The 22,400-nt window shown below is 38.8% G+C and overlaps 1 protein-coding gene across 2 annotated transcripts in view; it reads right to left on the bottom strand.

Moving 5' to 3' along the window:
- PLCE1 (phospholipase C epsilon 1) overlaps positions 1-22,400 on the bottom strand; it is a 134,331-nt gene that overhangs the window by 5,423 nt on the left and 106,508 nt on the right. For both annotated transcript variants that reach the window (XM_086466398.1, XM_009954846.1), the window contains 16 exons: positions 21,262-21,384; positions 21,040-21,176; positions 18,892-19,130; positions 17,800-17,861; positions 17,510-17,675; positions 15,572-15,679; positions 15,015-15,131; positions 14,774-14,932; positions 13,655-13,778; positions 9,942-10,066; positions 9,110-9,227; positions 4,725-4,856; positions 3,284-3,574; positions 2,332-2,495; positions 1,169-1,430; positions 130-248 (listed from right to left, as the gene is read on the bottom strand). In XM_086466398.1, coding sequence (XP_086322524.1) covers positions 130-248; positions 1,169-1,430; positions 2,332-2,495; positions 3,284-3,574; positions 4,725-4,856; positions 9,110-9,227; positions 9,942-10,066; positions 13,655-13,778; positions 14,774-14,932; positions 15,015-15,131; positions 15,572-15,679; positions 17,510-17,675; positions 17,800-17,861; positions 18,892-19,130; positions 21,040-21,176; positions 21,262-21,384 — 2,446 coding nt within the window. The remainder of the gene's footprint in view (positions 1-129; positions 249-1,168; positions 1,431-2,331; positions 2,496-3,283; positions 3,575-4,724; positions 4,857-9,109; positions 9,228-9,941; positions 10,067-13,654; positions 13,779-14,773; positions 14,933-15,014; positions 15,132-15,571; positions 15,680-17,509; positions 17,676-17,799; positions 17,862-18,891; positions 19,131-21,039; positions 21,177-21,261; positions 21,385-22,400) is intronic.

Genomic DNA, 22,400 nt, shown 5'->3' with positions numbered 1-22,400 from the left:
GAGGTACTTCTGAAAGATGTGCAGGTTTAGGGGCTAACATCTTTGAACAGTCTGGTTCTGGAAGTCTACAGACTGTAGCAGTCATTAAGACAAGAACACCCAGCATTCACAAAAACATAATTAAATTACCATAGATGCAGGCACAGTGTTTCCAGAGGGACTTTCTTCCATTCTCCGACTGTTTATGAACAAACTAGAAATCTCCAGTGCTTCATTGTGCAGGTTATGGAGCTGGACATGTCTATAGCCTAAAGAGAAAAAACTCTTCTGTAAGTACCACATCCTAGGGCACAAGTCTCATAAATGGAAAACTCAAAGTTGCTATATTTATAGCTACAATTTGCCACATCTATAGGATGTAAAGCACTGTAGTAACACTGCATTAACACTCTGTCTGTACAAGTGTAACCCAAATGCTATGAACTGTTGAGTGGCTCACATATCTGCCTACCTTTGTTTTGCCATAATATTCAATATATTAATATATGAAATAGCTACCTATTAGAATATAAATGAAACAAGGACAGATTCTCACTGGGAAAATGCATGTCTATGGCCAGATCTCCTCATACGCGAAGACTGTTGTGTGGTATTACAGCAGCACGAAGCAAACGTGAAACTGTTTTTACCATTCTGCTGATGAGCTGTTGGCAATAATGAAACTCACTCTCCCCAGTGTCACAAAATTAATGATGCTTCCTCATCTCTCCCTCTCACCTTTTTTCACCCTTCCTTCACCTCTCCTCCAGCCATGGCTGCAAGAAGTGCAATTCCCCTCTGCCCAGCGATCACCAGTCACAGCAGGCTCTTGGGCAAAGGAAAAGGCAGGGAGTGAAAGCACTTCACGCTTCCTAAGGGAGCAGCAAGTTTCACGATGAACACAACCTCACAACCACAGCTCAGGATCGGAGCAACTGCATACAAGATGTCCCAGTCTGCAATAGCACAGGATCTCATGTTTTACAAGTCACTGGGGCAGCCTCCAGCTTCCAGGGAGCCTATTACATCAGTATCGTACTGCCAGGGCAAAGTACATTGTCTGATACTTGGTCCCTGTCTCCTCTAGAAAAATGCAACCAGCTGATTAAAAATACCCCTCCGGCAGGATTCAGTCCAGGAATCTGCTGGATCATTTTGGCATAGGGTGTAAGTACGAACTACACCATACCTCTTTTTAGAGCTTTTAGGGGAACAATTCTCTGAGCTGTTACAGCTGAGCTGTTATTTTCAACAACTGCGAACCGAAGAAAGACTAAATCTTCGAAGTGAACCCGGAAAAGGAACTGTTCATTCCACATGGGGTTGAGAGTGTTGCGATGAATGGGCTTCGTCCGGAAGTGGCAGCTATCCAGAGGCATCCCCAGCACATCGATTTCAATGCACGGACTGCCCGTGCTATTGCTAGGGCAGACGTTCTGTCCAGACACAATCTGAAGCCGAGGAGAACATAGAGAAAACAATTAGCGGAGTAATTTTTTTACTGTCACAATTCTGAGCTAAATATTGTTTAGCACACTCCTAAGCACAGTTTGTTAACATGCTGATTTAATTACAACACTCCCCTACTTTTGTAATTGCCAGGGCAGTAATTTCAGAAGCAGAGCTGCTTCAAACACCCCACCCCCCCATCCTGTTGCTACAGTATCTTTCCTCTGAAAAAAATACACTATACATCATAAGTGTAACCATCCAAAGCATCTGAAAATTAATCCAGAAAGAATGTACCAGTAATGTACTTAAAAAGGATCACATTTCCTTCTCCATTACTCTCGGGTGATGGCACTGACCTCTGGCTTGCTTTGGCATACACAACACAAGAATTAGGTGTGCAATTACCACAGCTGGGAGAATTTTGATTCTTATGAATCTCACTTTCCTGGAACAGACATTTTTTTTTGGCCATAAATCTATTAACTATATATCTTACTATATAACTTTTAAAAACTATTTTTCTTAAGATTCAGTACAGCTTTTCATAATGGCTTCTTCTCAAGTGTTCACAAACATGTGAAACATCCGGGCACATGTATAATTTTACATAGTTGTGTAGTCCCAGGGAAAACGCTTTCAGAACTGCGTTTTGACAAATATTATGAAGGAAACAGTGAAATAACTACAGATACAAATGAGCCAATAAAATAAAATACAGACAAATATTTGTTCCTTCCCCCTCCAATTTCTGTTAGTCATGCTGACCTTCAAAAGTACAAGCAACAATTAAAGGTTCAATATTTTATTACAGAAGCATGACTGTAATGCTGGTTAAAGACTGTAGTTAGTTGTCTACTTTTATCTGTTTGCCTGTACGAAATTACTTTTTAATGTACTTACTGTTAAAGAATATATAGCTGGCTCCTTATTATCAAAATCTCTTTCTAATGGACAAAACTGCTGGTACATTGAACAACTTTTATCCCACAGAACAGGAGGTTTCAAAACATATCCACAGCCACCATTAGCCTCAAACATGGCTGCATTCAGTTGCAGAGGAAGATCTGTGAAAGTAAGGCAGCCAAAACTGACAAAGAGCAATGGTACAATGGAAAAACTAACAGTGAAGGCAAAGACATGTTTTAAGCATTTTTTTTTTTTTTTTAGTTGTGCATTATCCATTAATTCTTGGTTTTCAGAGATAGCTGTAATTTATGTTTCCAATCTATCCAATACTTGATTACACAGAACTGTAAGAACAGTTCATTCTTTTCTATCCCTTTCCGTTATCTTTATCCAACTGTAGGGCTTGCCTACACCTGTTCTCTGAGAATTTTCTAGGTATTCGCCCTGAACTGCAGAATTAAAAGGCATTGACTGTGTAGCTTTGTAGATAACCTAATGGATCCCCCATTGAAAAGGTGAAGAAACACAAGATAGGATAGAAAATGGCCCAAAAATGTTTTGATCAACATTAAACCAGTGTCCAAGGCAGCACTTCTAAGTAAAAAATAGTTAGTACCTTTTTATACTTCATATCATCAGAAAGGGATAACAGCTTCTTGAACGGGGGGAAAAAACCAACCAGCCATAAAATAAAAGTGGAAGGTGTTGCTGTCCAGGGACTTCTCTGCTGTCAGGAGATCTGCTGCATTGGCATAAAGCTCCTGAACTCTGGGATTGCTACTCTCAAGGACAAGATTGTCATGGTATGAACCTGCTTGTGCTGGGGCGCACAGACAGGTACATCACCTCACGAGAGCAGGTAAAAGCAAATGTCAAATACAATTCACAGTTTAAGGACTTATTTCACCTTTAAAATGTATTAAAATGTGTGTTCGTGTACCCATACCATCTGTTTGGTAGTTAAGAGCCACGAGCTGTACGCCATGGAGCCAGAAGATCAGTGGATTGGGATTTGAGGAGTCAATGCGTGTGGCAGCAGGGTAGGTCCTCAGGAGCTGACAGGTGGTGTGCTGGATCAGCTTCTGAGAGTACCGCCTGCACAGCCGCTTGGCAGCGTTCTCATTCAGGGAGGAGATATGGTAGCACTTGGGTGTCCTTATGATAGCACTGAGAGAAGCTGGAGAGTTGTAAGGAGAGCAAGGATCTTCCCAGGTCTGCCGCATCGCATCAAAAGGACCTGGAAAACAAACAGTACCCCGAGTTACAGCTGCAGATCCAGAGACTCCCAAAATCCACCGTTTTCTAGTGAAGTATGAGTGCATACTTTGGTTATCATAGAAAAAAGTGATCCTGGAAAATGACACTACTCAGTGTATCACATTCCTTCTTATACAGTAAGAACAATCCATGAGAGGAAACATAATGTTTAAATATTGAAATGATACCGTGATTAGATGTGCTAACAACCATTTTCATAAATAAATACTTAATTGGCATCTGCCTCAATAAAATAAAGGAATAAAATTCCATTCTTCTTATTTATACATATAATTTTACATGAGGAAGTGAGGCGAGATTGAAACACATCTGCTAAGTCTCCAAACAGGCAGTCTACAGAGGCTGTAAGAGTTAGGGGACAAAGCCAGCAAAATACTTCTGTCCTTTAGAATTAGGCCCTAGACTTTTTCATTTTTAGGGCACTTGCCTCTAGAAGGGAATCTAACCAGTCTGCTGCAGCTGGGCCCTTGGGCTGAAAGAAATGCAACATTCCTTGAGCCAGAAAATGAGTACAAGAAAGGCTACAACTCTGTAACTCTCTGTTTATGGCTCATCCCTGCTCCAGGACCTTTTCTGTACTTTCTTTGTACTACTCTACATCTGTTCATATGCAGAAGCACAGTTTCCAGGTTCACAAACTGAATCACCTGTGGAGTCTAAATACCTCCAAGACTGAACACAGGAGTTTGCACAATTACACGTTTGGACTTGGCTGAATGTTAGGCAACTAAGTCCTACTTCAGGCACTAAAATTCCTTTTCTGGATCCAGCCCAACAGTTCTGCCTTCAATTTGTCCTTTGAAAACATTCATTCATACCTTTTAAACTACAAACTTTAAGATACGTCACTTAAAATCTATGTTAGTTTTGAATCGTTTATGAATTAGGGTCTTCATATTCCCAACCAAGTAATCCTATTTTAACATTCCACACTCAACACTACAGTTATAATAGTGTTACTGTAATAGCTGCTGCACTAACAAAAAAACATTCCAGAGTTCAACATCTTACACATTGTAAAGTATTTGATCTTTAACAGCTTGGTCTGGTACACGTGTTGGATTACAGAGTCATTCCACATGACTGGTGAAAGAAGATGCTAACTTTACCTTTTCCAGATGCTTTGGCAAGAGTAGCTGACTCCCCAGGGCTCAGCCTGCCAGGATTGTTGCCAAAAATGGACTTCCTGCTTTTTCTTTCTTTTCCTCTGCTAGAGCCAGATGGGTTTAGAGTTGACAAGCCTGTTCCCATAAATGTAAAATAAATGAGCCAAAAAACATGACCAAGAGGGCATGACATTTTCCATCGTATTTTACATTATTTTTTGAAGGCATGAATACTCCTGATATGTAGTACACAGGGCAAGTAGTGTATTTTCTCCATCATTTAATTTTAACATCTTTACATACATACATACATACATGGCTTTATATATGTATATATTGCGTATGTTTATATATACAATGGATTTAAAAACTTATACGAAGCAATACAATACACAGTTATCTCTCTGTGATGTAACTTTTCTCTATTTTACTTTTTGGCTTGAGGAAGGTAGTGGCTCTGTCTCAAATTACCAAATAGTCCTAATTAAAAAAATCTTCAGTAATAGTCCCAATGTATTCATCCTTAGAACAATTTAAAAAAAAAAAATCCTTTCTACAGAAGGAATAAATCTGTACGATAGTGAATATAATGGAATTCATCTGGGATAGGATACCTACATAATTAAATAAATGCAAGAATATGATTTAAAGATATAATGTAAAGGAAACAGCCCAAATTCTGTTTGTTAAACAGTTTAAACTTAAGATGTTTTCAGAGTTTTCTTCTTCTGTTTAGAATTTATATTTCAATGATGGGAAATACAGTAGGTGTGCAAAATCCATTAAGCATTTAATGGCCAATATGTACTAGAAGTGGAGCTGGAAAGCTCTAGTATAGCTATTATTCAAACATATGCATTCTAGCAAAATAATCACTAAAATCATGACCTAAATCCCAGTGAAGTCAACAGACTTAATCCCCCTTAAGGTCAGTTTCTTTCTGTTGACTTGGAGAGAGCACACAGCAGACCAAAATTAAAGTCAGTCAAAACGCATGATGGTTATTCTGACACCCACAGCAGTGATGTGTGGGATGCTCTCAGAGACCCAAGATGTACTTGTGATACAAAATAGAACAAAGCAAGTACCTAGTTATTTGCTTAACTGTGACTCATAAAATGACCCTCATGAACTCACATTAATTCGCACCTGCCTAAGTTCTGTACTTAATACTAATATTTCAACTACAAATATAAATCACAAAGAGGATACATTGGACTCTCTCCTAATGAAGTCTGTCCACAGCTGTAAATTTTCAGCTCTCCATCTTTATGGCATGTCTACATGTACTTAGTAAAATTATGCTGATAGTTTCAACGGAACTGCTTGGGTTAGTAAAATTTAGGATATACATAAATGTTTTCAGCATTGGAGACGTACCATCTCTTTGGGCCAAAGCATACACATAAACCACAGAAGATGGTAGAAGCTGAGATCAAGGAATACGAACTGACTAGAAGAATGAGGAGTTATGCACTGTGTGCTTCCAGCACTATTTAATCCCAGTTTTCAATGGATCAAATGGATTTGGCAAGCAAGATCCAGGTTTCAGAATCCTGTTGTGGAGACAGTCACTGAGGAAACAGACTAACCTCATAAATCACCAGAGTGCAATGCAAAACACCAGGGTTAACTGAACCCAACCTGATGGCCACAGGGTAAGCTGCAGCTGGGAGTTTTCTTTCAGTCTTTCCCATGGCCGTGTTTTGCATGTGACACACCTCCTCCCAGAGACAAGCTCCATTTTTCACTCCAATTTAAACTTGACTCCAACATGTAGCATCACCTATTCATAGAACCATAAATTCGTAAAATAATGGAAGTTGGCAAGCATCTGGAAGTTATCTGGTCCAACTCTCTGGTCAAAGCAGGACCAGTTTAGATCCCACCACACTGCACATAGATCCTATCAGACTACCATAATGACAGAGTAAATGTTTTATATTTCCCTACAACCCCTATGTTAATCTTCCAAGTTACATAATTTAGTGCCTGTCTCTCATGTTAGACACAACCACACTGCTTTACTGCTTTTAGCTTTTTAATCCAGAGGATGGCAAACTTGCCTGTCCTTCTTATTCTAACCATGCTAAAATAACAGGTTAAACTGTATTTTGTCACCCTCTCACCACGCGTTTCAGACTGACAGTTTGTCTGCAGGTTTGCAGACCCTGAAAAAGCATTTGCGGTACTTTCGTATGCAGGGTGCCCTTGTTAATGTTCACTTTAATTTTTTGAAAAGTGATACCATAGGGACAGCTAGCCTGATACAATGGAGGTAATGACTGAATTTCAGGCTGGTTAGCTCAGGTGACTCCCTGCTCTCTGCACTTGATTGCGCAGATCGTGTTTTCAGGTACTCAACTTTCTCTACTCATTGTGTAAGGACCCTCAACACCGAGGCAACGAGCCATGTGCCAGTGGGTTACAGCAGTACTGTGCTCAAGTTTGCTTCACTGCTCTCATCTTGGGTGACCCAAACGAACAGACCTTCACTCTCTTAGATAATGGCATGATGATATTCAACACACTGAAACTGAAGTTAAGCAAGGACTGTAAGGATCAAAATCCACTGAAACAACAAGAGTTGTGGTGGGTTCCTTGCTACCAGAGACTTTATAAACAAGAGGTGTTATTTTCTCCACATGACAAATTCTGTTTTGACCAGGGAGCACATAGGGAAGTCTCTGTTACTCAGTAGGCTAGAATAAGTGAACATAATGGTCCTTGTCCTTTTTATAGTCACAAAACAGTGATTAACATTCAGGAACACAGGTAACTGTAAACACAGACTAGAAATATATGAAGATGGGAGAAATAAAATATTTACACCATTGATCAGCCACTGACATGAATTGTGCCCTCCCTACTTCCGAAACTCTTGCATTTTCTGAGTTGGTCAGGAACCTGGTCAATAGAGCTACATGGATCTACCAGCCTTGTTCTCATTATTAATGGATGATATATTGGTGCATGGCAGTGCATCAGGTCTGTGCCCTCCATCTGAGCAGAGGAACCAATGCATGGCGGCCACGGAAGTCTACGTATTTTGCAGAAAAGGCAGTATTTGTCTCAAAGGCAACAAAGTTTGTTGGAAAACTAATTTCTACAGCTTCATGTGTTCATCTGTGAAAGTAACTTACTTTCTTAATTGTTCTATTCATTTCCCCTTCAAAGGAAGAGGAAGAAATCCAATAAGGAAAGGTATTTCTTTTATAACTGAACTTACATTAAAAACCAAAAATATTTTAAAGTTTTCATAGAACATCAGAACTTCTCTGTGTGTCAAAATGCTTGGAACCACTTAAACTATGTCTGTTTAATCTTGAATATAATTCTTTAAAAGAAAATATTTTATTTCAAAGATATCTCATTGCAGATTTCATTTTAAAAGTACCAGATAAGCATTTTTAGAAGTTGTTACTTTTACAAGTGACACCTACAATTCTTAAAGTTATAGAAGATTATAAAAGAATGTGTCTCCATTTTTCAGCATGTTTATCTTGCCTATTTGACAGTATTTTATGTTCGGTTAGCTTCTCTAATCTGATTATAGTTCTATTTGTATAAGATCACGATTTGGCAGAATTGAGAACTTTTCCACAGAGAACCATCCCATTAAAAAAGCAGATTTTTCATTCAAAACGTTAAACACATCAATAAACAATATATTCTCAATTTAAAAGTATTTTTGTACACAGTTTGAGCCAAAACATACTCAACCTCATGTTTCAGTACTGAATAAGTAACTATCAGTGATTGCCTCTTCAGTTACTCCCTCTCCTTTTCCTCTGCAAACATTATTCTTCCTACCGTGCAAAAGACCACCCTCCTATTTCCTTATCCACTTCCACAAAGACTGTGTCTGAGCGTGTAAACAGCTGTCCTCACCCACCCCATGAAAAAGCTGCTTTGCCCCCCCAAATGGCTCCCCTCCCATCCACTTAGGATAGAACAGGAGATGCAGCTGTAGGCAGAGGTGAAAGGCACTAAACTAAGGTCACTTAAAGAAATGTGACAAGCTCTTCCCGCAAGGTTTTCAGAATATTTTCCTTCCTAATTCAGTATGTCCTTACATGGAAACTCGGAGCTCTTAAAGTAAAGCTTTCTGTGTCTGTCCCTTGGCAATGAAACAGTGTCTAAGTTGTGAAGACTGGTAAATTTCACTTTTGTAAACATTTTAATATGACAAACAACATGTCTTCACATAATTTATGAATACTACTTCTCAGCCAGGAGCTATTATTATGTAGACTACCAAATCACCAAGGAAAAAGCTACTCAACTACTTCAATTTCAAAATGCTTGTACTAACTAATTTAAAACATAAACGTAATGTCTCAAAGCATTAGAAAGCTTAAAGCAAAAAAACAGGGCAGTGTACTTACCGGGGAACTTCACAGCTTGACAGTAAATGACAAGGTCTGATAGCTCTGGGGCTATCTGTCTGCTTTCCTTCTTATTTTGCGGAAGATAGAATTCTTCACCCAGCTCCATGTCATAAACCTAAGTAACAATTCCAAGAACATATAATAATGAAATTACTGAATGTGAAATATTCTTGCATATCTTACATCTGTCCTTAAAATCCTTTCTCTCTTTCTTCCAATATGGTTTGCTGTCTTCACCTAACACATCTCCATGAGCGGGTTTATGCATCAATACCTGTTACTGATACTGTGTTAGTGTGCAAAGGCCTCAGAGTCAGTTTTACAAACATTAGACAAAAAAAAAAAAATCTGTCTTCTGGAGAAAATACAATTTATTAAATAGCAGTGCACTGGTTCAGTTGTCAGATGATTTAAAGAAGGTAATGTGGCTATCTGATATCATAATGCAGTATTTTAAAGTTATTTAGGTACACAAAGATGCAGAAGATTCAGATTAAATCTTCAGTTTCATCGCTGTTAATAGAAAATAGATATCTAAATAAACTTCTAGATCTAGCTTCAATGAAGTCGTTCACTGAAAGCAACGACAGTTAAAATTTTCAGCCAACAGCCTGTACATACAATAACCCCTGAGGACTTTTCTTGAACACTATGTTGAGCATTTGCTCTATTTCATCTATTTTCTCTGGTGTATTTCCATGCTTTCTACTATTTGTCTTCATTAAAGCGCATTTGCCATCTGATGTCTCAGGTACCTAAAGTGCTCAAAACCTTTTGAAGCTGGTTGTCTATCAAAGTGTGGCTGAGAAAGGGGAAAAAGCAGAACTACCTTTCCTTTATTACTGTAAGTAGCACAATCAGCCTTCTTTATTCGTTTGGCAGCCTCTTCGTTATATTCAAACTGCAGTTTATCACTTGATAATTTATTCTCAGGTCGGTCTTCAAGAATGTTATCTAAAAATGAACGAGATTTTAATAAACATAAAGCCAGACAATTTCAACTGAAAATTTAATTTGAATTAACAATATTTGTGGACAATGCTGTGAATCCTATCTGAATAACCAAAAGCCAAAATAACGCATTTACTGGTCAAAGCATTCTCTTTTAGTAGTAACTTTCTACTTTAAAAACTTAATGCTCGGCCTTGGTTAATATGTTGCACTTCTTTTAAAGCCCATCCTTTTGTGCTCAGAAGATGCTTAAACAAAACCATTTAATGAATGAAGCTTGCCATCTGAAAACAACTGATACTCCTGAACAACACAGAATTGCTCAAGACCAAACACAGTTAACCACATCAAACATGTACGCGTCTTTGCACAGCAAGTTCTGGCTTTCCTCTCCTTACATTCACCATGAACAAATATTTTTTACATCTATAGAATTCCTTTTCAAAGCTGCATAATTATCAGAGAATAATACACCTACTGATTTGGTCTTTCTGGACCAAAATATTGTAACTGTCACAAAAGGAATGGTTTAATTTCATTCCTGATATTCCTGATGCTTTGACCATACTCTTTTTATGCACAACCAGTGTCACACATGCAGCCTTCTAACAGTTTCTGACCAGTTAACAATGCCATATAAAAATATCTGGTTGCATTTTCAATATGAAGTAGAAACCACATATTCACACTGTCACATTCAACAGGCTGGAGATGCAGTGCTGATTTCATGCAGTTAAAATGCTCAACCAAGTGGCCTTTACCTTCCTGGCTGTTAGGAGCAGGAGAAGCATTAAGGACATCAGCTACAGGGAAATGGAGTCAGAGAGGAAATAAGAGTAAAGGAAAATAAGATTTACAGCCAGAGAAACGAAAATTGTCAGTTGTAAAACAGCCTTATGCAAACCTAATGTATCAGTAAAGGAAATAAAACTGAAAAACTTTTAGGAAGTTTACAGACCATTATTTAGATTAGTTTTGCCAAAATATTAACATAATTAAAGATCCCAAAGAATAATGATTGTACTAAATTCCTTTATATATCGGAAGGTGTGAACGTTTCTTGCTAGCTTCAGATTTCTCAAACCTTCTCTTAACTAGAACATTGCCCAAATATCCCTTACTGCAGTTAGTTTGCAATACTTTCCTGGTGAGTCTGGTAACAAAGATCTAAGTTTTTCACAGCAAATTACATCTACACTATCTCCACCCTGACTCACACAAGGAGTATTCTCAAGCAGCGAGTTAGGCCAAATTTCTAGCAAAACGCAACTGAAGGCAGCACTGGCACCAAACTCATAAATTTTCATATTAGCACAAATAATACTGCTATGCCACAAGCAGTGTGAGGTCTGAACTGCATTCATTAATTTTTTGGCTTTTTGTTGATCATGGTACACAGAAGCAAGTAATGTAAATAAGAGACCAACTGGGAAGAAGTCCTGGGCTGCAGGGCATGCTTGAGCCTTACATCTCTGAACATGGTACCTAGAACTTAAACAGGTACCCATTAGACTTAAAGGCTCAATGAGTGAAGTACTTTACCATTCGCCTAGAAGAACATGCCCAACTGCGTTAGACGAATGGTCCACCTAGCTCAGCATTCTCTTTCTGAGAGTGGCAATGGGAGATGCTGTTTAAAGAGTGCATCCAGCCACCAGTCATGGTCTACTTCCCTAGTGTGACCCCAACATCCACAACCACTGAATATTAGGGATGCTGGACTGCATGTTTCTACCTACAACATTTGCTTATAAACCTGTCAATTAATTTGTCCAATCCTTTTTTTTCAACCTGCCAATACCTTTTGCTTCTGCAATTTCCCGTGGCAGCAAATTCCAGAAGTTTACTACCAGCTGCACAAAGAATTTATTTTACCTATTTTAGTCTGATCTTCCACTTGCTTTACTCAGGACCTCCTAGATTCAATGACTAACAGTTCTGTACTCCCCTTATGCACCACCTCACTATTTAGTAAACTTGCTTCAAATTCACCCCTCAGTCCTCTTCTCTACCAGTTAGATAATTCCAGGCTTTTCAGACTCATCCAAGGCCACTGCCGCACTCCCTTCACTTTTTTGGTTGCCCTTCTCTCTAACTTCCTTAACGCCACCATATGCTTCTCAAGATCTGGAGGCAAGAACTGGACACAGAACTCAAGATGTGGCACATGAAGGTTTTATATAGAAGCAAAAAGATGTTTTGTTTTCAGTACCGTTCCTGATGATCCCCATCTTTTGGCTGTCACTGCACACCAAACTGAGGATGTCAGAGAACTTTCAATATTTGCATGATCTCCCAAACTGATACTGCCATTGTTGAGCTTAGAACCATACAAGCAAGGTTTAAGTTTTTTCCCCTAAATGTATTTATTACCTTATGTTTATCTACACTAGAACCCACCTGTAACTTTTTTGTCCCCTTGGTCAGTTCTGTGACCCATTCATGGAGTTTAACAATGGTGCAGCATTTAACTACCCAAAAACTCAGTAACACTTGTACCATCACTGCTTTCATTTGGCACTGTGATCTCCTTTGATATATTCTCTGAAAATCACCAATTAAAAATAACAAGTAACCCGTTTAGATGCACCCCAGCTTGTTCAATCCACGCATGGGGGTTTTGACAAATGTCCTTTGACAAAACTTGAGAGGATTAAATGTTTCTGACTCCAGCTGTTTGCTCTGCCAGAATCTACCAGCCCTGCAGCAAGAGAAGCAAAAAAAGATGCATGATTTCAGCTCAGCTGTCTCAGTGTGGCCCACTCTGTCCTTCATCTGTAGTTGAATCGAACGTGTCTGATTGAAGAACTAAGGAAGTAGTGGAAGTAACTGCAGTATATTTTATGACCTCTGGCATGCCAATCATTATATCCAATCTATAAACTGCTCCAAAAGGTGGATTTATGGTAAACTGCCAGTTCCTGAAGGCTAGGATAGCTGAAGCATCGATAGCACATGAACTTACAAGGCAAGTCAGTAAGGCATGCCTTGACATTTTTTCACTGAGCAGCTAAAGCTTTAATAAAGTCATCTTTATTGAACAAGCCAGGGACTCAGTGGCTTCTGTGCCTTTACGCATGGATTGAACAGCTGATGCTGAAAGTGTAACTAAAATAGGTACTTCAGGGGTATCTAGGATTAGACAGTAACCAAGGAGGACTTTGGAGAATCTGCATCTTACGTCAATTTAATGGCAGTCATGCAGATGCAAGGGCTAAGCCTGTTGTGAACCTTGAGCTTTCAGGTGTCTAAACTCCTTTGAAAGTCAATACAGGTGAATGTAGATAGAGTACACTATGAACACAACCATTTTTGCATAATATAAATAATATAAATGCTACAATTTAGTATACACTGCACAGTTAAAACATCTACTGGTTGGAGTTAAAATCACACTCAAGTCCTCTACACAGTCAAATTATTTTTACAGTATTATAGACTACTGCACCAAAGTGCCATCAAAGACATTTAGTACATCTTCCTCTCACAAGGTAAGATCAACTTACCTATACATCATTCCTGAACTAGCATATTTACATGCTTTGTTGCTACAGTTCTAAAAACAGCACTGAAATAAATAAACATTGTTACCATCAGAGAGAGATTCATAGTCATAGTCGTATTCATCCTCTTCATCTTCTTCCTCTTCATTGGTAGGTGTGGGGTTGCTAGCACCATTGCTAGCCTGTGCTTGCATATGTGCCAGCTGGTGAGCCTATGGCAACAGAATGACTTATTACATTATTGGTGTTTTTAAAAAGCAGAAGAGTTTTCATCACTGTTTACATCGTAGTTTATTTATATGAAAGCACTGAATACATATATAATTAGAAATAAGTAAGATTGTTAAGACTGAACTAAAATACCATTTTAAGGGTTTGAACATAAAGAAAACTTCTATTGATAGAAAAACACCCAGTAAGATATGAAGCCTAATTAATTATGGGAAGACATCCACTTTGCACATTATTCAGAGCAAGACTCCCTTTTTCCAGTCTGAGGCATGCTGTTGTGGAAACAATTTAAAATTTTTAAAAAAGATACACTGGTATGATCAGTGTGATTTACTTACCCTGATACACGAATTCCATTTTAATTCAATTGTGGTTACATTTTGGGTAAAAGCAATTAGTTTTCAAGGATTCAACCTAATTGCTGACTAACCATAGCCATTGTTAAATCAAGGCTACCAGAAATGCAGCCGTAATTTTTAGAAACAAAAAAAATTCTCATATAGGTACAAGCATTACTTGAATAGCAGTCGCCGCCGAAAAGGGAGTAAGAGAGACAGTATTTGCCTTGTTTGAATAAGAAAAAAGAAACAAAGCAGAATTCCACTAAAAATTACTACATACTGTACATATACACACATCCTCCATGCATATCACTATTTCTCAACAAACATGAATAGCAAATGTTATAGCCTCAGAGTGAAACTCCATTTACATTTATCACATAGGGCACGTGGTATACATCATAATATGAAGTATTATAAAACTAAAATACAGTAAAATTTTGTTATGCTGTATCTATACTTTCTGTCTTGTCTACTTATTTGAAAGTGTTGCAATGCACTGTGAGTCTTCCAAGTACGAATATGCATTAGATTATTCTGCTGTACCATACTGGAATGGCAAAAGCTTCAAACACAAATGAATTATTTCTAACAAAAGTTAGGTCTCACTGCTTGCTATTAACGAAGGACTTTACCTTTTGTTTCAATATATCCACTGGTGTTTGATGGGCTTTCAGCTTCTTGTTTTTAAGCAGGATTTTCCTTTTCAGTTGGCCAGGTGAAGGAAGCATAGGATCATCAGAAAAGTCACTCTCAAATAAAAACTTCGTTACCAGCTTATCTCCAAATACATTCTGAAATATTGAGAACATGTCATATATTATGAAAAATCCCAAGGTATGTGCTTAGAATAATTTACCAAAATTTAGGGCCTACCTTGAAAATTTCAGCCATCTTGCGTTGCTGAGGCAATGAACAGTGGTTTTCTATTGATATGATAATTGGCATGTCGGAGGTGATAAATGCATTGCGATCAATAGCTTCGACTACCTCCTGTGAGAAAGAAAGGTCATTGAAAGAACATGTGATTATTTTGCAGCATTCAGTTAACTTTCCGTTAGTTGAAAAAGGGGAAAGGCAGGCATCTGTTTTCCCCTCTAAGAAGAAAGAATTCACAATTTGCTTTCAGAACAAGCTCCTACAGATCAACCTAGCATCTTGTTACAACAGAACTGGTAACAGCTACTTATGTTAGTTATGTTAACAATAAAAAGACAGAAAATTACAGTACATACGCTACAAAAACTAATCTGAAAAGTATAATGTTTACAATTGAGGAATTCATGTCTGATGCAGTCCATAGTTCATACTCTATTAGGATTTAGCCCATTAGGATTTGTACTTTTCTAGTAGGTGAATTTTTTCCTTCATTAGAGAAAAAGTTACTGATTTTATTCTCATTTTTTTCTTTCTATGTGCAATTACCAACATACCTTAAAAGAGATCTTAGTAGTAAGAGTGTGCCCATGATAAATGATGGGCATTCCATCATCACCATCCCAGCAGTCTAATTCTACACTTCTGCAGCCTTGTAAAAGAACCTACAATGAAATTGAACAGCGTAAGCACGCACAAGCCACAGTGGCATGCCATGAAAACAGGAGATAGACATTGCAGAGCTAAATGAAAGCCCAGTGATCCAGCAAAAGTGCTGGAAAGAGCAATCTCTGTGAAGTAAACATACCCCACAGAAGCTACAGTCCCCAGCTAACTACATTCTCTAGGTTGAGAAAGAGTGGGAAAATTAAGAACGCAGTTATGTTCTTAGGAGAAGTACCATAAAGCTTTGGCATTCAAGGTTTCTTACAGGACACATGGAATCTGTTGGCAGAAAGTGGTTCTTAATGTATAGCTTAATGTTCTCAGGGAGAGAAACAATTCCATATTTCTATGTGCAAAAGCAGTTATAAAGCAACATCGCAATTTATTCCAGGGTGCTACCATGAGAGCTTATGGGCATGGCACCTGCAGTTTGTTTGCTGGTTCTTTTTGTTGTTGTTAGTTTTTTAAATAGAAGAAGGTCTGAAAATAATGTCTTATGAAGAACTTCCATGAGGATAGCTAGATTGGAAATGTGCCAGGCCATCTTATTTAATGATATTAAGCTAATTTACAGCCATCTATCCATCCATCCATTTTTTTATTTATTAATTTATTTATTTTAGAAAGCCCTACTTGCTAGAAAACCACTGAAGGGAGCAAAGAGGAAGGATGGAGGGAAAGATAAGCTAATTCATCTGTTGGCAGACCAGCTTATTATTGCTATCAACATTGAGCATGCCTATCACTGAAAGAGTTACCTGTACTACAGTTAAATATTTTATTGAAAACAAAGATCTCAACAATCAAAAGCATTTTCAGCAAAAACATTCATGAACAAAGAAAAAATTATTTCTCCTATTCAAAACCTGAATAATTAGATTTTAGGCAGTTGTGTCTGTAGCTGGCACACCACCACTTCTGAGAGCGCCAGACACTGAGCCAGAACAAAGTGCCCCTTCTCTTCTGGGGACAACTACTTGAGGGACAGGAAGAAGCTTTTCTGCATCATGAAAATTTTGGAGCCAGCTGATCTCTATTTCACTTCCCATCTATTACCAACACAATACTCACATCACTCTGTGCAGTGCTACTACAGGAACCTCCTTTGCAATTGCATTATTCAATGCAATCATGTTATCTGAGCTTTCCTAACACAGCCTCACCTCTCTGTCTTAGAACTCCAGGCAAAGCAGCACATGGGATGCCAGATGACCCTTTCTCAATGGTGAGTCATTACATTTAGAGTAATGAAAACACTACACACAGGAAGTTTGATTCTTTCTCTAGCATTTAGTAAATACACAGACACACAGATATATACATATATATACACACACTCACAAACAAACACAGAACCAAAAGCCCTAGGGAGAAATTGTTCTTTCCCTGTTCATTACCAACCAGGCATAAAGTCTAAAAAACCGTAGAATATTCCTAGAAGTAATGTTTTTAGAAGTTATAGTTCCATTTGAAATTTGTCTTTGCAGTGCAACGTACAGTATGTGAGTAGCGTTTTTGACATCTGAATGAACTAAAACATTAGATCAGTCTTTCCTGTGGGAAAGTCTAATTTTAGTTAGGTTGGGTCAGACCGACTGGTGTCTAAATGCTATGAATCTCAAACTAAACCCTTTTTTTTGCCTTAGAAAAGGCATTTGAGCACAACTGTGCTTACAGGCAGCTTTCCCACACATCATGTTTTCCAACGTTTTGCAAGCAGGGGTTTAGGACATTCAGATTTTCAAAGCAAAAAGGTCATGTTTCTGCGACTTGCCAGTTAAACAAACAAGTTCATGTTGAAAACTACACAACAATCAAATCCTGCATACCTGGCTGTAGAGCTCTACCGAGGATTCCCCTTTAAGCTGATGGCCAGTAAGGTAAGTATTGTGTGAAGATTCTATGTAGTAATATGACAGTGGAAAGTGCAAGTCGTCAGCATTCTCTTGTGACTCATCATTTTTGGAGGCAAAGTTGTCTTTATCCATTAAAAATCTAGAGGTGAGAAGACGTGAGGAAAGTTTATGCTGTGCTGAGTATTTTGTGACTGTCATACAAACATCAATACACTGGTGTCATCTTTATATCAAAATATAAAAATTAACACATAAATAATTACCTTGCAAATCCTTCAAAAGATAGCAGCCCCTGCTGGCACATATTCACACTGGGTTCAAATTTCTATAAAGAGGAAGACATTTAAGAGATATGTAATAACAATTCTTAGAAATATGCCTTTTTCGTATTTTCATAGTGTAGACTGCTCATCGAACTAACCAGTTAGTATGTAAAACCAGTCTTTTTGTGGATCAAGTAATTCGGTGCCTGCAGTATGCTCATGATTGTTTTACAAATCACTAAACAAGCATACTAAACTCATAATTGTAAATCATAGAACCATTCAGGTAGGAAAAGATGTTGGAAGGTCATCTAATCCAACCTCCTGTTCAAAACAGAATCGGCACCTAAGCTGAAATTAAAAAGGATCTATAATCAGGCATCCTTCTCCTATCTATTGTGCTTTAACACACCACACCACTGTCTTGAATTAAACAGACTTGTGGTATGCTAACTTGATGTTTCTTCAGAATTTCTGTCTTTTAAACTTTGCAATTTTATATTACATGTTGATAGTTGAAATATATACATTTTAGCCTTTGTTAACTGCTAAGTGGGGGCTTAATTTTGGAGTATACTCCAAACACATGTTTGGAGGATCAAAAATTTTCTGCATACTTTCTAATGACTTCAGCCATTGTACAAAAGGGAATAAAATGTCTGTGTTTCCTCTGGAAAATATTTTATAATAAAATAAAAATATGCGGAAATAGTGGTTTTTTTAAAATTCCAAATTAGGATTAAGATCTATCAAAGGTGGTCCCAGTCTAGGAGAAAACAATGTACTGTCATGAATACTTTTCCCAAATGGTGACATCACTTTCCAGATAAGCACACATAGCCAATAAAACATTTTATCTGCATGATTTTTTTTTCTTTTTATGGACGTATTTATGGGTATCTGCACAATTTTATAGCCCAGATAAAGATAGTATTACATTTTAAATCCAAGTAAACTGTAGTAGCAACATCCATGTGAAAGGAGGTATCCACACAGATATACTATTCTGACTAAAAGGTGAACAATGCTAGTGGGGAAAACAGAAGTAACAAGTTCAAGTAAAAGGAACTGCAAGTTGTTTGTATTACAGACCTGGATAATACTGAGGATTTCATCATAGGTGCAGTGTTCTCCTTGACAATTCACTAGGAAGTCATTTAGCTGCTGGATTCCCACTCCAAATATTCCCAGAGATGTGCTTTCAACTCCAGTACCATTGGTTACGATACTGGCAGCAGCAATAGCATCAGATATTTGCCTCTGGTTGTCTGATAGTTGCTGCCTGCTTTTAATGAACAAACCAAGGTCTGAAACATTCCTAGTCAACAAATCTTAAAAGAAAAAAAAGGAAATATAAACATAAGCTATATTACATATACTGTATAGAATATAATGTAACAGATAATACACACGAATATTTGAATATTTTAGCATTGACATAGTAAATCAGAACAAAACCATCTTCCTTCTATTCACTAGTAGAAGAAAGAATACAAAGCATGTATGAAAACAGTGAGAGTGGACTGTAAGTGTTCAACTACTATAAACAAAATCCTAGAACCATTAGCATGGATTCACACCCTCTCACACACTGTCACAAGGACCCTCCTGCTTCCTCTCACCACCACGTACAGCCTTGAAGCCTTTCCTTCACTATGCGATCACTGTTTATCTTCTTCCAGTCTCATGTGCCAATTGTACTGTACCCTCCTCACAGACTGCTTGGCAGAAAGACTTTTCTTTCTTTTCAAGTGGCGTTCCTCAAGAGTTGGTATTGGGACCGGTGCTATTCAACACTTTTGTCAGTGACAAGGACAGTGGGACTGAGTGCACCCTCAGCAAATTTGCTGACGACACCAAGCTGTGTGGTGTGGTCGACACACTGGAGAAAAGGGATGCCATCCAGAGGGACCTTGACAGGCTGGAGAGGTGGGCCCATGTGAACATCATGAAGTTCAACAAGGCCAAGTGCAAGGTCCTGCACCTTGGGTTGGGGCAATCCCAAGCACAGGTAAAGGCTGCTGAGTGGATCGAGAGCAGCCCTGTGGGGAGTAATTTGGGGGTGCTGGTTGATGGGAAGCTCCACATGACCTGGCAACGTGCACTTGCAGCCCAGAAATGCAACCATGTCCTGGGCTGCATCAAGAGAATTGTGGCCAGGAGGTCAAGGGAGGTGATTCTCCCCCCACTACTCTGCTCTGGTGAGACCCCACGTGGAATGCTGCATCCAGCTCTGGGGTCCCCAGCACAAGAAAGACATGGAGCTGCTTGAGTGGGTCCAGAGGAGGGCCGTGAAGATGATCAGGGGGCTGAAGCACCTCCCCTCTGAGGACAGGCTGAGAGAGTTGGGGTTGCTCAGCCTGGGGAAGAGAAGGCTCTGGGGAAATTCATTGCAGCCTTCCAGTACTTAAAGAGGGCCTACAGGAAAGGTGGGGAGGGACTCTTTACCAGGGATTGTTGTGACAGGATGAGGGGCAAGGGTTTCAGACTGAAAGGGGGTAGATTTAGAGTAGATATAAGGAAGAAATTCTTCACTGTGAGGGTGGTGAGACACTGGAACAGGTAGCCCAGAGAAGCTCTGGCTGCCCCCTACCTGGCAGTGTTCAAGGACAGGTTGGATGGGGCTTTGAGCAACCTGGTCTGGTGGAAGGCGGCCCCTCCCATGGCAGGGGGGTTGGAACTAGATGGTCTTTAAGGTCCCTTCCAGCACAAACCATTCTATGATTCTATGGACAAAGCTCCAGACTTAGATTATGGAAACTGAGGAATGTAAATGGGGACAGAGGTTTCCTTCCCCCTTGTCCCACATAAAGGAGGTCTACTAGGAAACCAGATAGGAAAAAACACAGCCAAACGAGACACAGGGCACACCCTCCTCATTTCTCCTCCCTACGTTTGCTCAGTGTTTTAGCTCTTCCAGAGCTCCTGCAACCAGATGCAGATCCCTGTGTTGAGCCCAGCCACTCAGCAACAAGTTTTATGCCTCTACTATACCGATTACACTATACCGGTTACAAATATATCTGGCTATGGTAAAGCAGGACGACTTTTCCTTCCCTTCATTTCTGAACAAATAACCTGTCTTACATCCTGCTAACTAGGTATTAGCAGACGTACGGGAACAATCCTCTACTTAAACTTCTAACTGATAGTTCTTTATGAGAATAAAACACTTTTTCTTGAGGCCAATAACTGAAGCTGTTCAGCAGTCTAACAGTTGTATTTTTCTCTTTAACAAACCTAAATCAGGCTGGAATCCACTACTGTTTTCATCAATCTTCAAATTAGTGTAAAGTGGAGCAGGCTCTAAACCGGATCGATTGCAAGGCACAGCATAGACATCGAAAAGGTCTTTCAGATCCTTGCGGCTACGGACACTGTGAAAAGAGTTGAAAAGTTCAATTTTTGCTCTTTTATAAACTTGGATGAATGAGATCAGTACCAAACAAAAATATATTTTACCTGAAAGATTTGAAGAGCTCTACAAATTCCACAAAAGTCATGTTACTATCAGACACCATGAAGTTCTGAAACCCCTTCATTCCTCCTTTAACGCGGCCATGCCAGCTACTGCTGCTCCATGTGCTAAATCAGAAGGAGACTGCTGTAGTTTGGTTACGTTACATTTCTACTTATCGAAATATTACACCTTACTGCATTAATACTTTATTTGTGCTCTCCTTAGTGCATTTACTACCAATATCTGGAAGAAGCAGTATCTTACAAGACGCATAACGGCAGTTTGTACCTTCTTGTTTTATAGCAGCTACTCTTTTCCCTCAAGACAACTGCAGACTTTGCCAGAATCAATGTCTATGCATGCTATTTAAAACTCTTCCATGTGCAAAAGGGCCTAATGCAAATGGCACAACTGAAAGCATTCTCTTTTTCCCTTTAAAGAAAACAATGCCAGTATTTTTGTAGTGCAGGCCATTTATGAGGTTTTTTGAAGATTTAATAAGGGAAAAATAAAATGGATGTAGAATTGTTTAAAGCTCTGCACTGTCAAAATAAAATAATAATATTCTGACTGGATATGCAAAGAAAAACAAATATTTTCCTTATGCACCTGAGGTCTCTCATATCTAGGAGCATTAAAGGTGCAGATTTTAAGAAGCATAACCCTTCCCCCTTCCTGGCACTCAACCCTCATTTTTTCTCAGCCCATGGGTTTCCCGGATACTTCCCAAGGACAGTTGGGATTACCATCAGATACCTCAAAGACAGGTCAAGCTACAGTCCTCTTCTTCTTCTAGCCTCTGGAGGCCATTTCCTTCTAGAAATGAGGTTCTAATGATTTCTTCCTTTCAGCTTTGTGGGCTGAAGGAAGTAAAGCAGACTGGAATTTCTTGAGAGCAAAGGCAGAAAATGATCTCATAAACAACTAGCTGTTTGGTGCTAATGACTTTAGTTGACTTGAGTAACACCAAGCACAGCCATTTTTTTTTTATAACTCCAATTGTTAACCTAAGTTGTGCAGCTGAACAAAGTTTTTGAAGCAGAACCAGTACACTTTCAAAAGCCACACACCAAATCTTTAGGCTACTACAGGACTGACACCAGTAAGTGTTGTCAGGGCTCAGTTTGAACAATCCCTTGAG

Source organism: Leptosomus discolor, chromosome 6 (genome assembly GCF_034619465.1).
Source record: "Leptosomus discolor isolate bLepDis1 chromosome 6, bLepDis1.hap2, whole genome shotgun sequence".
Taxonomy (NCBI): Eukaryota; Metazoa; Chordata; class Aves; order Leptosomiformes; family Leptosomidae; genus Leptosomus; species Leptosomus discolor.
Note: the sequence above shows the minus strand (reverse complement) of the source record. Positions and strands in the feature narration are given on the sequence as shown.